Source organism: Bombina bombina, chromosome 1, assembly GCF_027579735.1.
Source record: "Bombina bombina isolate aBomBom1 chromosome 1, aBomBom1.pri, whole genome shotgun sequence".
Lineage (NCBI taxonomy): Eukaryota > Metazoa > Chordata > Amphibia > Anura > Bombinatoridae > Bombina > Bombina bombina.
This window is the reverse complement of record NC_069499.1, coordinates 1,375,798,658-1,375,813,966: the sequence shown is the minus strand read 5'-3', so window position 1 is coordinate 1,375,813,966 and position 15,309 is coordinate 1,375,798,658. Positions and strand designations below refer to the sequence as shown.

The 15,309-nt window shown below is 37.4% G+C and overlaps 1 protein-coding gene across 11 annotated transcripts in view; it reads right to left on the bottom strand.

Moving 5' to 3' along the window:
- The window catches only part of UBAP2L (ubiquitin associated protein 2 like), a 283,364-nt gene that overhangs the window by 221,680 nt on the left and 46,375 nt on the right, over positions 1–15,309 (bottom strand). For all 11 annotated transcript variants that reach the window (XM_053704446.1, XM_053704451.1, XM_053704452.1 and 8 more), the window contains exons 11-14: positions 14,526–14,611; positions 14,278–14,449; positions 13,129–13,321; positions 12,398–12,660 (exon numbers count right to left, since the gene is read on the bottom strand). In XM_053704446.1, the coding sequence (XP_053560421.1) occupies positions 12,398–12,660; positions 13,129–13,321; positions 14,278–14,449; positions 14,526–14,611 (714 nt within the window). The remainder of the gene's footprint in view (positions 1–12,397; positions 12,661–13,128; positions 13,322–14,277; positions 14,450–14,525; positions 14,612–15,309) is intronic.

The following is a 15,309-nucleotide window of genomic DNA, read 5'->3' as shown; positions in this document are numbered from 1 at the left end:
TTCTCACAACTTGAAATACACAATTAAAGGGACACGCAAAACAATTTTTAACCACTTTTCCAATTTACTTCCATTAACAAAAATGTGCAGTCTTTTTATATTTACACTTTGAGTCACCAGCCCCTACTGAGCATGTGTAAGAATTGACAGAATATACATATATATGCATTTGTTATTGGCTGATGGCTGTCACCCGATACAGGGGAAATGGAAATAGACATACTTTGAAATGGATATTTAATGGTTTAAAAAAAAAAAAAAAAAAAAAAAAAAAAAAACACACACTTGAGGCCCACATAGTGGTTTTGCCAAAACCGGATAAGCCCCCAAAATAAGGTGGAGAATTTTAGACCCATCTCTTTGTTGAACCTCAAAATCTACACCAAATTATTGGCCAATCAGCTAAATCAGGTGTTGCCACATCTTATCAAGAATGATCAGATGGGCTTTATTCAATCTAGAGAGGTTAAAGATAAGTCGGGGGCGTGGCTTAGCTGCCGCCATGTCCAGACACATTTTTCACCAGCTCCAGATCCCTTAAGGTGATTTCATACGATTATCTTATCCCCAACTTTAAAATCAGAGTCCTGTGTGGATCTGGTTTTATGAAGCTTAGCGTAATCCTTTGAGACCCTTTGCATGGGGATCGCATCTACGGATCTATCGCAAAACACTACTGGACAGGCAAAGCAGAGACTTTATCATTAATATGGAACCCCCCCCCCCCACTCAGATTCGCCGGGTACAGCAGACCCACCTAACATATCAAAACACGGTGAGGATACTTGTAGATACGGATGAAGCATTTTGCATCACAGTACAAGCCCTCTTGGCTGCCCTGGCCCAGAAATTAGATAATAACTTTGCTCACCTCAGATCCCTGGCGAGGACCCATCCCCAACAAGAACCGAAAACGGATCAGCAAATGGCGGCTGTAATGGCGCCTAGTATACAGGACAACCACTTACTGCCTCTTCCCAGCATGCCAGAAAACATACAGAATCTTTTGAATACTTGGAAGAACCCGCACACGAAACAGCGGGACTTATGTGGCATCAAGTAGAGGGAGACAGAGGTCGCATCTAACACCATTCCTGTCGGATCTGAGGGGGCATCCTGGGGGAAAACAGCTTTCAGAGTGGGGGGAAACAGCTTTCAGAGCGGGGGGATACGGCCGGCCACCCAAAGAGTTGTGAGGAGACATTCATAGCCCCGGTGCACTTAAATCCCCCTAGGAGGCCTCCTTCAGTAGTGACAGATGCCATCTTGCATATCTCAACTCACCCACGCTCCTGGTTCCTAGCAACTCCGATCTACAGGGGGAAATTCCCCCGACACCATTACTTTACTTTGTGCCTTTACCACACCAAAGGAGGGTTTAGATTTACTGGACTGGGGATCGGGTGACTTGAATCAGACCATATTCCTGAGTCTGAAGGCATCTGTCAGTCTTGTCATACTAACCAGCTCGCTTTATTTTATTGATGACTTTTCAGTTTGAAACCGCGATATGGGACTGGAGTCGTCTTCTTTTACATATACCCACATTCCGGACCTATCATTTATAATGTATGCCATTTAGCTATCCATGTGTTATTAACCACTTTCTAGTCCAATGATGTGTTATAAGATAAAGCTGTATACAGACTCCTTAGTTTGAGGTTTATTTCATCTTACTTTTGTAATTGCAACTTGTTACATAATTCTTATTGACCTAGCACAAACAGCAAACACCCTCAGAATTCATTATATACTAGATCCCTCAAATCAGGAACTTTATACAAGGGTCATGAAAATTACTACAAGTTATGTAGTTCAGGGCATTACATCTTCTCGAATATACCCATCAACAAAAAATGCCGCTGGCCTTGGTTTCAACAGACGCGGAGAAGGCATTTGACCGCATCTGTTTGGAACTTTCTCAGGGCTATGTTACAAAAATTCCAGTTAGGTAATACCTTCATATCAAAATTTTAGCCCTATACCACTCCCCTCCAGCTAAGGTTAGAGTCAACAGTCATTTATCACAACCCTTCACCATATCAAATGGAACCAGACAAGGTTGCCCTTTGTCTCCCCTAATGTTCGCCTGCGCGGTAGAAACTCTAGCTTCTGCAATCAGAGAAAGACAATCAATTCACGGTGTAGACATAGCAGGTACAACTCACAAAATACTACTGTATGACATCCTGTTTTTTCATACTAACCCTACAACTTCCATACCCAACCTCTGCGAAGAGATAGATAAATTTCAAAAAGTATTCAACTTCCTTATCAATAAATCCAAATCAGAAATGCTCCTTTTAAATTGCAAAGACATCAGCACTCAAAACATAAGTCGGTTGTGCCCATTCAAACGGAAAGAAAACTCCCTCAAATATCTAGGTATCTATCTAGCCCCATCGACTAGTGAACTATTTAAACTTAACTATATCCCTATCCAACAGACTATCATTGCAGACCTTTCGGCCTGGAGATCAAAGAACATATCTTGGATTGGGAGAATCACAGTCCTAAAGATGAATGTCCTTCCACGGATATTATATATATTACAAACTCTCCCCATCCCTCTGCCCAGGAGTTTTCTTAACTCCCTTCAAACAAAGCTATTTGCATATGTGTGGGTTAATAGACCAGCTAGGATTAATAGACAATTAATGTGCATGCCAATTAAGAGGGTCTGGGTGTACCAAGTCTAGAAAAAAACAGACAGGCAATGTTTTTACAGAGAATTGACTGGTGCACAAATTACTCAACGAAAGCATGGGTTGCTGTTGAGCATGATATAGTTAAAAAGCACCACACCTAGGGTCCCAATGCTGGCTAACAAACAAACAAATTACCCAAGAGCCCAATCCCAACTCTATAATCTCAGAGACATTCCACATATAGAAAAAAATCTTAATAGCATACCCGAACCTATCCTCTCAAAACGCCCCACTAACACCTCTAACGGATAACAGACTTCTTCCCAGGTCCTGGACTTGCTGGTAGAACACTAACTCCAACGCAAAGATCATTAGCGGTATATCAGTTGGGAAATGAGCAGAGATTCTAATAGCGGAGTGGAAATTTCTAAAAATTGGTTTCTCCTATATCAATGCCAGTCTTATATCACCAAACACCCAGACAGAAGAAATCTAGTGAGGCCACTGACCACATTTGAATTACTCTGCAAATCGTCAACACTACACAAAAAGACACTAGCATTATCTCACGCCTTATTACAAATCCCACCACATGGCTATACCCCATATTTTATAGATAAATGGAAGGAGGGATTAGAATTAGACCCAACACCGAGAGAGGTATCAATGATCTTCGCTAATGTGACTAAACTCTCATCCTCCAGTCGCTTAATAGAATTGAAAATAAAAATAATTCAAAGATGGTATTATACCACTTCTAGGATCCACAAGCTTTACAAATCAGCAAATGATACTTGCTGGAGATGTGATTAATCAAAAAGGTAGCATGGCCCACATATGGTGGAAATGTCCTATCATCGACATGTGGGAAAGTGTGGCTAGGGAGACCTCAGAAATGTTGGAATTCAGTCCCCCCCGGACCCCATATATGGTTATTTAAAATTCTTCCTAATAAATTACAAACACATACAAAGAAATTAATATTTATTGCTAGTAATAGTACACCTAGTATGGCCAAATGGCTTCACATGTTTCAACACATTCTGCAGCTGGAGGAGTATGCTTACATTAAACTTAGGACCGAAGAAGCATATAGTCAAATGAAAAATGTATGGGACAAATATGTAGCGAAAAAATTCTCAACATAGTATTTAAACCCGAACACCCGAAAATGTGTACTCAAGTGTATGATTTTTTGTTTTATCTCCCTGACAAGCATAGTAACAAATTGTATTAGTTGATATTTGTTTACTGCATTATACTGTTTAACTACATAGATAAGAATGAAAAAAAAATGGTAGAATGCTATTCACAGAAAATTGTACTAGTGGAATGTTCATTGCATATTTTTTTTTTCTTTCTAACGTGATGTACGATACATATGTACCAATAAAGTCGTTTTTAAAAATAAAAAACACTTTATGACTTAGCTGAAATGTTATTCTATAGCAACAAATAATTATATTGTAATTACAAGGTGTTTATTGTCCAATTTATAGTATGTAGACAACAGGATACAGTCATAATGTGCATTGTCTTGCAATTGTTATCAGTTAAAGTCAGTAATGGAAAGATAGGTAGGGTTGGCCTTAAATGGACTGTTGACTGTAAAATTGTTTTTCCCTGAATTTGTTCCCTATGACTTGTTATACCAGCGGCAGCATATAAAATGTATGAAAAAAAAAATGCTAATTTATGGTTCTTTTTGCAAAATAAATAGCTGGATTTGCTCTTTGAAACAACCCATCAAAATAGGCTTGGCTTGCTGGCCGATCAGATCTTGTTACCTTATCACTTAGCTGCTTCCCTTTCTTATCTCAGTCTCTGTACTTAGAAAGAACACTTGAAAATGTAAATTTAAGACTTCCGGTACGCCAACGGCGAGGATGGGGTCTCAAGGTGGCGGGTATAAATACTTTCGGTGTGCAGAGAGGGAGTGTTTCCAGTGGGAGGAGCTATCGTGAGCAGAGCACACGCTGAGGTTGGCGTGTAGAGTGGTGTTCAGACAGACTTTTCCAGCTAAACCCCACCTGCGGTTTCTCTCGTTGCTGGTGTGCAGTACACCCTAGAGAGTGGGGCTATGTCCTCTAAGCCCTCGCAGAATATCCCCCGGTGCTATAATACTGGCTCATATGACAGAGCCGCAATTTCGCTATAGCTAGGCTATCAATTAAGTGCCCTAGTAAAGCTAAAAGGTGACGTTGTAAAGGATACTACCAAGTGACTTTACATGTGAACGCTCTGGGGTTTTCATACTGACCTTCTAACGGCTGGAGTACAGGTCGCCTAGCCCGGAGCGCCATCTGACGTGTGGAGGAAGAGGATCGCACTGCAGCCTGAGTCGCTTTGAGGGTGCGGTACAAGAGCTGTGTGCCCGTTGTGGGATTGTAAGATCTCCTAGGGCATGGTTACTCGCCTATCTATGTTGTTTTCAAAGCAGACCGCACTAGGTTTCTAGACCCCTGCAGGCGGCTGGGGTGGACGGAAGCAGTGAGGAGCCATCGACCAATAGTGGTGGCCGGCCAAGACGAGCCCCTGGTTTGACAAATGAGATTCAGAGGTGTGGTGAAACACGTGGCTATACGGTAGGAGCTTCTCTTCTCAGAGTGGGGACGCGCAAGAGCTAAGGATTCCCGCATCATTAAGAGGAAAGTGATCCGGTGAGAGATTGGGTCTTGATAGCGAAAGCAGAACCAAAGTATCTTGCAGCTGCTGGAGCGATATGTGAGTGAAAAGTTTTATATTTGCACATATTGACACTGAACTTGCTAAATTGCAAGCCTGTACTAATAATAAAAGTCTATTACGCTGCACTTCTTATGACACTGCTATAAGTGCTGCTATTGAAGATTGGTAAAGGTGCTTAGGAGTTTAATTTCCTGGAACTTTTTGGCAGTCTATTTACCAATACAGTCAGGAGTCTGGAGAAACGGCTCTCATATGCTACAGTGGGTAAAGCCTGAATCAGCTGTGTTCCTGGACAATAATTAACTGCAAACAAAGTTGATTCTAATTTTTTCTGTTTGGGTCCTGTTTGGTTAAAAAACACTTATAGTCTTTAGTGTAACCCCTGTATTCCTATCTTATATAAAGAAGAAATTTGAGAGCAGGAGATACCTCTAGATTTGACCTTTGGTTCTAGTGATAGGCAATATTTTGACTAGGACATGTGTATAAATTGCTTTCTTTCTATGTAAAACATCTTGGCAGGGTATGTTGATTGTTTAATCCTCTATCAAAGTTGCTTGTATAGGTGTAAGGTAGAGGGGGAGGCCATATATTCTATATGTATAAACTGAAATGATATATGGGGATTGTGTAGATAAGTGATATATTTATATATAATCTTATCATATCTGATTGACAGTGAAGCTAGCACCATTGTGGTAGAAAGTATCACAAGGCAGTGATATCCTGGTTTTTGTATGTTCCATATTTCAATAGACTGATAAAAGGATTAGAGGGTTAGAGATCATTGACTTAGCTAGGACTGGTTACTAATATTTTCGCAGGCCTTTTTTTCTCACTTATTTCTCACTTAATTAAATTGATGTATTTAAAGGGGGGGGGGGGGGAAATGAAGAAAGGAACAGGTTGAAAAAAAGAAAAGAAAGAAAAGGGGGGGGGGGGAGTTTGTTCCACATAGGTCTACCTAATACACATAGGTTATACAGATTTACGTGTCGTTTTTCCAGGTCTAACCTGGCACTAGTTAGATTGTTTAGTTTTTTACACAATTTACACACTAATTTTTATGGAAAAATATATCACTCAGGTAAAAGTCAATTCACCCATAATGCCTGCGAAAGTGAAAGAAAAGAAAAATAGCAATAAAATAACAGATTCCAGTCTGGATAGTTCAATAGAGCCTAGTAAGAGCTCTCTTGACCTACAAGAACTCTTATCAAAAATTTCAGATATAATCTCCCCTCAATTCGAGGTAATTAAAAAAGAATTAGGGGTTATCTCTTCAGAGTTAGTTACATTGTCATCTGAAGTGAGACAATTTTCAGTTAGACTAACAGAAGCTGAGACTAGAATCTCTGATGTAGAAGATCAAACCCACATACTCTCCGAAATAACTCAGAAACAGGAGTCAAAAATTAAAAATATGCAGTTGCGCCTGGAGGATCTTGAAGATCGCTCCAGGCGCAATATTAGATTAGTTGGCCTCCCGGAACTACCAGAATATGAAGATCTTTTAAATTTTACTTCCACTACTCTACCTCTTGCGTTGGGGATGTCCCCTCAACTACTACCCCTTATGATTGAACGGGCACACAGATTGGGTCCTAAGAAAACCTCTGTAGAGGGAGTCTCAAAGAATAGAGTATGCCTGTTTAAACTTTTAAAATACCAAGATAAAGTCGAATTGCTGAGGTTGTTTAAATCTTCTGACCCCCCGATATTTGGGAATTGCAGGGTCTTAACGTTTCAGTATTTCTCTTCCGAGACCTCCTCCAAGAGAAGAACAATGGCCCCATATTGTACGCAATTAATAAAGGCTTGAAAGCTCGGATGATATACCCTGCACGAATTATAGTGGAAGATCAAGGTGTTAGACGCTCTTTTGAGGACAGCTCGGAGGTTAAAACTTATATAGAGACTCTATAGAGCTAGCTTACGATCTAGGTTAAGACAAGAAGCAGGTTCTACACTGGCTGAGATCTCTAATATTGGGGCAGTATGATGCCTACATTAGTTAGTATTAGTGAAATTGTTATTTGGATATATGGTGTTTGTTTTTTGTTTTTTTGTTTGTTTGTTTGTTTGTTTGTTTTTTTTCTCCCTCCTCCCCTGTTCCCCGCCTATGTGTGGTAGCATATGAGTATCCCTTCATTGGTTCCCCCGGGCTGAGTCAGGTGGAGCTCCTTTTGTTAGATGGGTGAGGGAATTAAAATTTTATCATGGAATATAGGGGGAATAACTTCCTCCATCAAGCGTAAACTTATTATTAAAACACTAGCGGGATATAAACCGAATGTGGTTCTCCTTCAGGAGACGCATCTTAACGAACAAGAAGCAGCAAAATTGAGGACAAAGTGGGTTGGTGAAGTTATCGCTACCGCCGGAAGAGCCAGAAAATGTGGGTTAGCCATTTTGCTTCACAAAGTGTTAAATTATAAAATAGTTAAAGCAGATATAGACCCAGCAGCCAGATATATTGTATTGCAAATCCAACTAAACAATATAGAACTAGTCATATGTAACGTCTATGCGCCAAATAAATTCTCCAGAGATTTTTGGGGAAAAATAGAATTGAAATAGTTTCCTTTTTCGATGGGGAACTTAATACTCGGGGGAGATTTTAATGCTACATTTTGTCCAATGTTGGACAAATCTTCCAATAAAAACAGATCCATGCATGATAGAAATGCAAAATTTTTAAAACAATTTTGTATCAGGTTAAAGTTAGTAGATATTTGGAGATTAAAAAATACGGATAAGTTGGCATTCTCGTGTGAGTCAACAGCACATGTATCTCTCTCTAGAATAGATCTTTTTTTGATTTCTGAAAATCTATCTATACAAGAATTGGAGACAGAGATTGGGGATATTTTAGTGTCAGATCACGCTATCATCTCGTTATTTTTTCCTTTAGGGAATAGAGAAAAAAGCAAAACTCCTGGATTTGTTTTCCCTCGATATCTATATACTAACCCCAAATTTGTTAGTTTTTTAAAATTATCTTGGCAGCAATATTTTGCGGAGAATATAAATTATCTGGATAAACCAGAGATTCTCTGGGAAGCTTTTAAAGCAGTATTACGGGGACAAATTCATTCGTTTGTGAGCATAGCAAAAAAAAAAAAAGAGGAGTGCACGAGAAACCCAAATTACAAATCAAGTTAGAAATTCGTACAGGAAATTCTGTTCAAACAGCACGGCGGCTAATTGGGACAGATATAAAGATAATAGAAAGGAGAGAGATCTTTTCCTTAAACAGAAACTAGTCGAGGAAGAAGCAAAAATAAACTTGCATTTTAAAGGTGTTCATGGCTGCTTGGCCAAATATCTGGCTAGACTTACCAATTTAAGAAAAAAGAAAAATCTTATCCTAGCTATTCAAACGGATAAAGGTAGGTCTACGAAATCTAAAGATATCTTAGAAACTTTTCACACTTACCATAAGCTCTATTCTGCAATTAAAATTGATAACGCGAATATGGACAGCTTTTTGAATTCGATAAAGACACCTAAAATCTCCAGGGAGGATCTAATAGCAATTAATGCTCCAATCTCTACGGAAGAAATTCGAAAAGCTATAGGTAATTTAAAGCTGAATAAAGCCGCAAGACCAGACGGATTCCCGGCAGAGTTTTATAGATGTATGGGTGAAGATATTTTATCTGTGTTAGAAAAACTTTTTCATTTTTATTATTACACAAAGAATCCTATCTCAAGCTATTTCTCAGCGGCAAACGTCTCACTTATTTTAAAGAAAGGTAGAAATCCTGAAGACCCGGCTTCATATAGACCGATTTCTGTTTTAAACATAGACTACAAACTATTAATGTCTATTATTGCCTCAAAATTATCTGTCTGTTTAAAATTATTCATCAGGATCAAACAGGGTTTATGGTTAATAGAAACTCATCGAAAAATATCCGTAAATTAATTAATTTCCTAGATTATGCTTGGAATGTAGATCAGGGCAAAAAGAAGCCTTTATGGCAGGATGTAGCTATTCTCTCCCTGGACGCAGTTAAAGCTTTTGATTCTATTGTATGGGAGTATCTATTTAGAACATTAGAGCTGTTTGGGTTTAACTGAGAATTTGCACAATTTATCCATAGGTTATATTTTAATCCAATTTCTTTTTTACTTATTAACGGCTCGCGATCCGCTAAAATCGCATTACAGAGAGGCACTAGACAAGGATGTCCATTGTCCCCCGTGCTGTTCAATCTAGCATTGGAAACATTAGCAATACGATTTAGAGAGGTATTATGCGGAGTCCCGTTCGGTTCACACTATCTTAAAACTTTGTTGTATGCGGATGACGTCTTAATATTTTTAGTCAATATGCAAAAGGCTATTCCGTCTGTTTTACAAATTTTGAAAATCTTTAGCTCCTTCTCCGGGTATAAGATAAATCTTGAAAAAAGCGAACTAGTATGTTTTAATAACACACAGACAGTAGTACCAAATGTACCATTTAAACGAGTTGATGCCATTAAATCTTTAGGTTTAGTTTTACATAAAAATCCATCTCATTGGTATAAAGATAATTTTGAGTCGTTATTTAAAAAGATTGAAATTGACCTACAACTTTGGGCTACGTTCCCATTATCTTTGACAGCTAGAGTCAATCTAATTAAATCTATTATCTTCCCACGTTTGCTATATCCACTTCAGAATCTTCCGCTCTTTATATTAAATAAAGATGTGAAATTAATTAATACCCTATTTTCTAAATGTATCTGGAATAATAAAAAACCAAGAATTGCTCTTATAAGATTAATGCAAAATACTGGTGTAGCTGGACTTGCTCTTCGTAATCTTAAAATGTATAACCTGGCCGCATTGGTCAAAATAGCAATAGATTGGATTTCTGGAGCCAACATAGTTGCATCCGAAGAAATAGAATCTTCCCTAATTGCGCCGTTTTCTTTAAAAGCTATTTTACATGTCCAGGTACAAACATTACCCCAGAATGTGAGCTGTCTTATCTCCATGAAAAACATAGTACAGGCATGGCAAAAATTATGTGGGATGTTAGAGTTAGATTATACAGTTTCAGAATTTTTACCAATCGTAGGCAACCCAAGCTTTCTCCCAGGTATATATCAGAGTTTTTAAGGACTGGGCTGGAAAAGGGCTATGCTATGTAAAACAACTATTGGATGAAAACTATCATCTTTTATCTGCGGAGGATATCTTTAGGAAATATGGATTACCTAGATTCAGTTTATTTCCCTATTTTCAAATCCGGCACTTCATTTTAGATCAGAACTGGCTGGCTTCCTCTTTGATGGTCTGGTCGGATATTAAGCTTTGTATACAAAAATCCACATCAGGGGACTCTTCGATTTCCCTGATGTATGATATTATGTTGAATAAACAGAGCTTGTCTATTAGGGATATTATCTGTAAATTTTGGTTACCTCTAATTCCTTCTGTAGAACACGGGACAATTAAACAGAGTTTTGAGTTAATACGTAAATGTAAAGTCCCGATGGCCTGGAAGGAATCGCATATGAAATGGATTAACAATTTTTACTATACACCATGGAAATTATCTAAGTTTTATCCATCTGTGGTTAATTCTTGTCCACGTTGTGCTCATACTAGAGCTGATATATTGCATGTTTTGGTCTTGCCCTTTAGTTAGACAATTATGGTTAAAAATCATATAAAGTTACAATAGCCTTATCTGCAGACAATATTTTTTTATCTCCTTTAAAAGATGCTTTCAATAGTAGTACTATAAATAGTTTGAATACAATAATACTGGCAGTTAGATATTGTATACTTAAAAATTGGAAAGCTAGAGCGGTACCAGGCTTAGCCTCAGTCTTTAAAATACTTCAAGACCAAATTATTTTTTAATCATATCATCTCCACGATGCTTCTGAGAATAGAATCAAGAAGTTCCTCTGGAGATGGTCTCCGGTAATTTTATCTTACCCAATTACGCTTCAAAAAATGATCCTCTCCCCCTTTCTTTCATCAGTGAGTTTTGCAGAACTGACTCTTAAATATTTTTCCTCATAATTGGATTGAGTAGCCCAGTTGGGGACTTTATGAGCGATGGCTGAGGTAGGGGCGGAGAGGAGAGGGGGAATATAATTTTTCTGTTTCAATAAAAAAAAAAATTGTTTTTTTTGTTTGTTTGTTTGTCTCTTCATTTGTTTGTTTTTTGTTTGTTGTTTCGTTTAAAATACAAGAAAATCCAATAATGTGAATACATAGGTTGTATACAAGGATGTATCTTTTTTTCTCTCTTTTTTCCCCGCATTTCTTGAATTAGGGTACTGAAATATGTATGCTATGTTTTTTTGGGTGTATTTAGCTTGATACTATATGTTCATACCATATTGTAAAATTATGGTGCTGCAGAAGTTCTGCATGCTTGCCCTGCGTGGTAAAACGATTTGTACATTATTTTTGTTATACCTTATTGGTTATAAATAAATAAAAAAAAAATAAAAAAAAAAATAAAGAAAATGTAAATTTAAAAGATTTATCTCTTCCATCTCCCACTGAGTGTCATTTCTTCTCTCAAAAGCCTATACCTAGGTATTGATACTTTCAGTATAGGTAGGGATACTAGAGGCTATAAATCAGCTATTTCAAATGCCAATAAAAAGGCTAAGGAGAGATTTGTAACAAAATTAATATACTCCAGCAGGTAAAATGGATAATTAAAGGGGAGAAAGTTTTGGGGTAAACTGTCCATTTAAGTCTATTGCGTTTTTTTGTTTTTTTTTTTATTTCTGGGAATTAGAAAAGCCACCATTACCAGAGATATATAACATCAAAAGAAGGCAAAAATCAATTAAAATATGTTGCAATGTTGTTTTACTATTCTTTACTGAACCCTCTTTACTCAAATCTCAAGGTGTTAAAAGTCCCTTTAACTGAATCAAGTAACATGGGATTGTGATTTCAGAAGTATATAGCCTACCTATTTCATTTAAACAAAACTTAGTTCACAGAACAGGCGTGTCTGCATCAGAAGCTTTATTCACAGAACAGGCATCTGCCTCAGATGGGCAAAGCACAATACAGAATATTATATGTACCTTTGATGTCAGGGAAGCCTTCTTTTTTTGCTGTTTTATCTTCTGATGAGCAGGCTGGGGGCTGCCAGACTGATTTTCAGAGGATCCTGGGGACATTTGGGGAGCAGAGTTGGTCTTGCCTGGTAAAGGAGAAGATGGGCAGACTGGCACAGCTGAAGCAGTAGTGACCACTGGCATCTTCTCCTGCATGTATACTTCCATCATGGTGGAAGCCGGGGGAAAGTTCTGACGTTTACTAAATGGGTCTGAGGAGCTCTTGAGGTCTGCAGAGAAATGTTTTATAGCATTTTTAAAAATTCACTAAACGTCTCCACTGAATTGCAGTGGTATTAAGAAAATAAATTGTGAACAGTAATACTTGACTTCTAAAGCAGGATTATAATTCACATATACAAAACTTAATTATAGCTGCAATGTAAAAGGTCCACATGGAGAAACTGACTTGAGCACCACAGGACAACCAGCCAATCAAATTAACTGACAAGTCTCCTGTATACACTAAATCCCCCATGGTTACAAGTTTAAACAGACAGGGTCTACTGCTATGTTACAATCTTAAGTAGTTCATTGTGGATTACTCGGATTATAAAAACAAAAAAAAATTAAAGGTTAGGAAGAGGGTTAAATCACATTCTGGTAATCATGAACCAGTATTTTTACTTTTTTTTATTTTTTTATAATATCAATACACAGACTGAGTTTCTATTTCCAGGCGTAAGTAGCCAACTTACCGTACTGTCCAAGGGAAGGGGGCTGTGTTGCAGATCCAAGATCCCAGGTGGTGTTGTTTCCTTCTGACTGAGAATGTTGAGCAGCTAGCTGTGCCAGCGCCTGCGCAGTCTTGAACTGCTCTAGGAACTGAGAGCCAGTGGTGCTACCACCTTTAGACTCTGACTCCCCAAAGCTTTTGCTCAATATGCTGACCTGTGAATATAGAACACATTGTAATTATCGAGCCTTTGCTATCTCAAACTTATTTCTGTCCAAATACATAAAAGTACATAACTATAAATGTGAATCATCTGAAGTAAACTACCCACATCTTACCCACAGTAATTGAATAGCTTTAAAAGAACATTCTAGTCAAAATTAAACTTTTATGATGCAAATAGGGAATGCAATTTTAAACAACTTTACAATTTACCTTTATCATCAAATTTGCTTTGTTTTCTTGGAATTCCCTTTGTTGAAAGCTAAACCTAGGTAGGATTATATGTTCATATCTAAGCCCTTGAAGCTCGCCTTCTATCTCAGTAAATTTTGACAGAGCTAGCTCACGTGTGCCATATAGATAACTGTGCTTACTCCAGTGGAGTCATCACTGATTGGCTAAAATGCAATTCTGTCAAAATAACGGAAATAAGGGGGCTTTCTGCAGAGGCCTTAATAATCAGTAATTACAGGTTAAAAGTATATCACTATAACCGTGTTGGTTATACAAAACTGGGGAATAGGTAATAAAAGGGATTCTATATATTTTTAAAAAATAAAATAAATTCTGGAGTAGACTGTCCCTTTAAGTCACCTTAAATACAAACTGTACGGTCTATCGCCTGAAAAATGTATGACTTCCAGTGTAAATTTTGACTAACAGGTATACAAATTCTTAAAAAAAAAACAAAACTGTAGTTGCTTCGCAGAATTACCAGTCAAAAGAGGTGACTAATAATTATCCTGGCAACCAAATCTTAATATTGCATACGCTGTCCCCCCTTAGTGGCTATGGACACAGCCAAAAAGGGTCTACTGGCATGCAAAGCTTGCAACTGAGAGCTCTTAGATAACATCAACTAAAATAAAAACATGATATCAGTAACAGCCACTACAGACTAGACCTTATTGTACTAACCTCTTTATCAGTATTTCATAGATTGACTTACCATGTTATGGTGGGAGAAGCTGCTTCCAGGACTGGGCTGAGAGATAGTGCTCTGTTTAGAGTTGCTAAACACTAGCGGCTGTGAGAGAGAAGCATTTTGAGAAGAGTCTAAGCTGGATGTCTCATTCTCTAAGGATGAAGGGCTCTTTCCCAACAGTACAGCCAAGTCAATCCTGAATAGAAACCATGAATCAAATATACACAACATCACAGTTCTCAAATATTTGATAACACTACATGGGTACTTACCTTTGCCCTGCTGTGATCGTTACACTTTCAGAAGGAAGAGGCACCGCAGATACACTGGAAGCAGTAAAAATTTTAGTCTCTGAAAGCTGGGAAAGAAAGAAAAGAAAAAAGCTACAGTTAAATACCAAACCACATCCACATCCTGCAGGAAGTCAGTAAATGTATACAAAGCAGACCTAAGTATGTAGCAATATAAAAGTGATAACTTGGCCCAGGTAATTATTAAAGCCTATTTTTTTTGAAGGTGTAAAATTGCATTTATAAGCCATGTAAATGAGAACATATAAACCTTTTGGGTAAACATGAATCATTTAGCAAGATTGGGGGGAAAAGCAGTCCTTACCTGAGAAATTTTTTTTTTTTTTATACATATATATATATATATATATATATATATATATATATATATATATATATATATATATATATATATATACACATATATATATACACACACATACATACACCTATATATATATATATATATATACACACACACACCCCATACATATACACACTATATATAAATATATACATACATACATACATACACACACATATACATATACACACACACTTTAAAAGTGATGGTACATTTTCACTATTCCTAATAGCTCAGTGTATTCCTTTATGATTATTATTGTTAAAGGGACACTGTACCCAAAAATTTTCTTTCGTGATTCAGATTGAGCATGAAATTTGAAGCAACTTTCTAATTTACTCCTATTATCAAATTTTCTTAATTCTCTTGGTATCTTTATTTGAAATGCAAGAATGTAAGTTT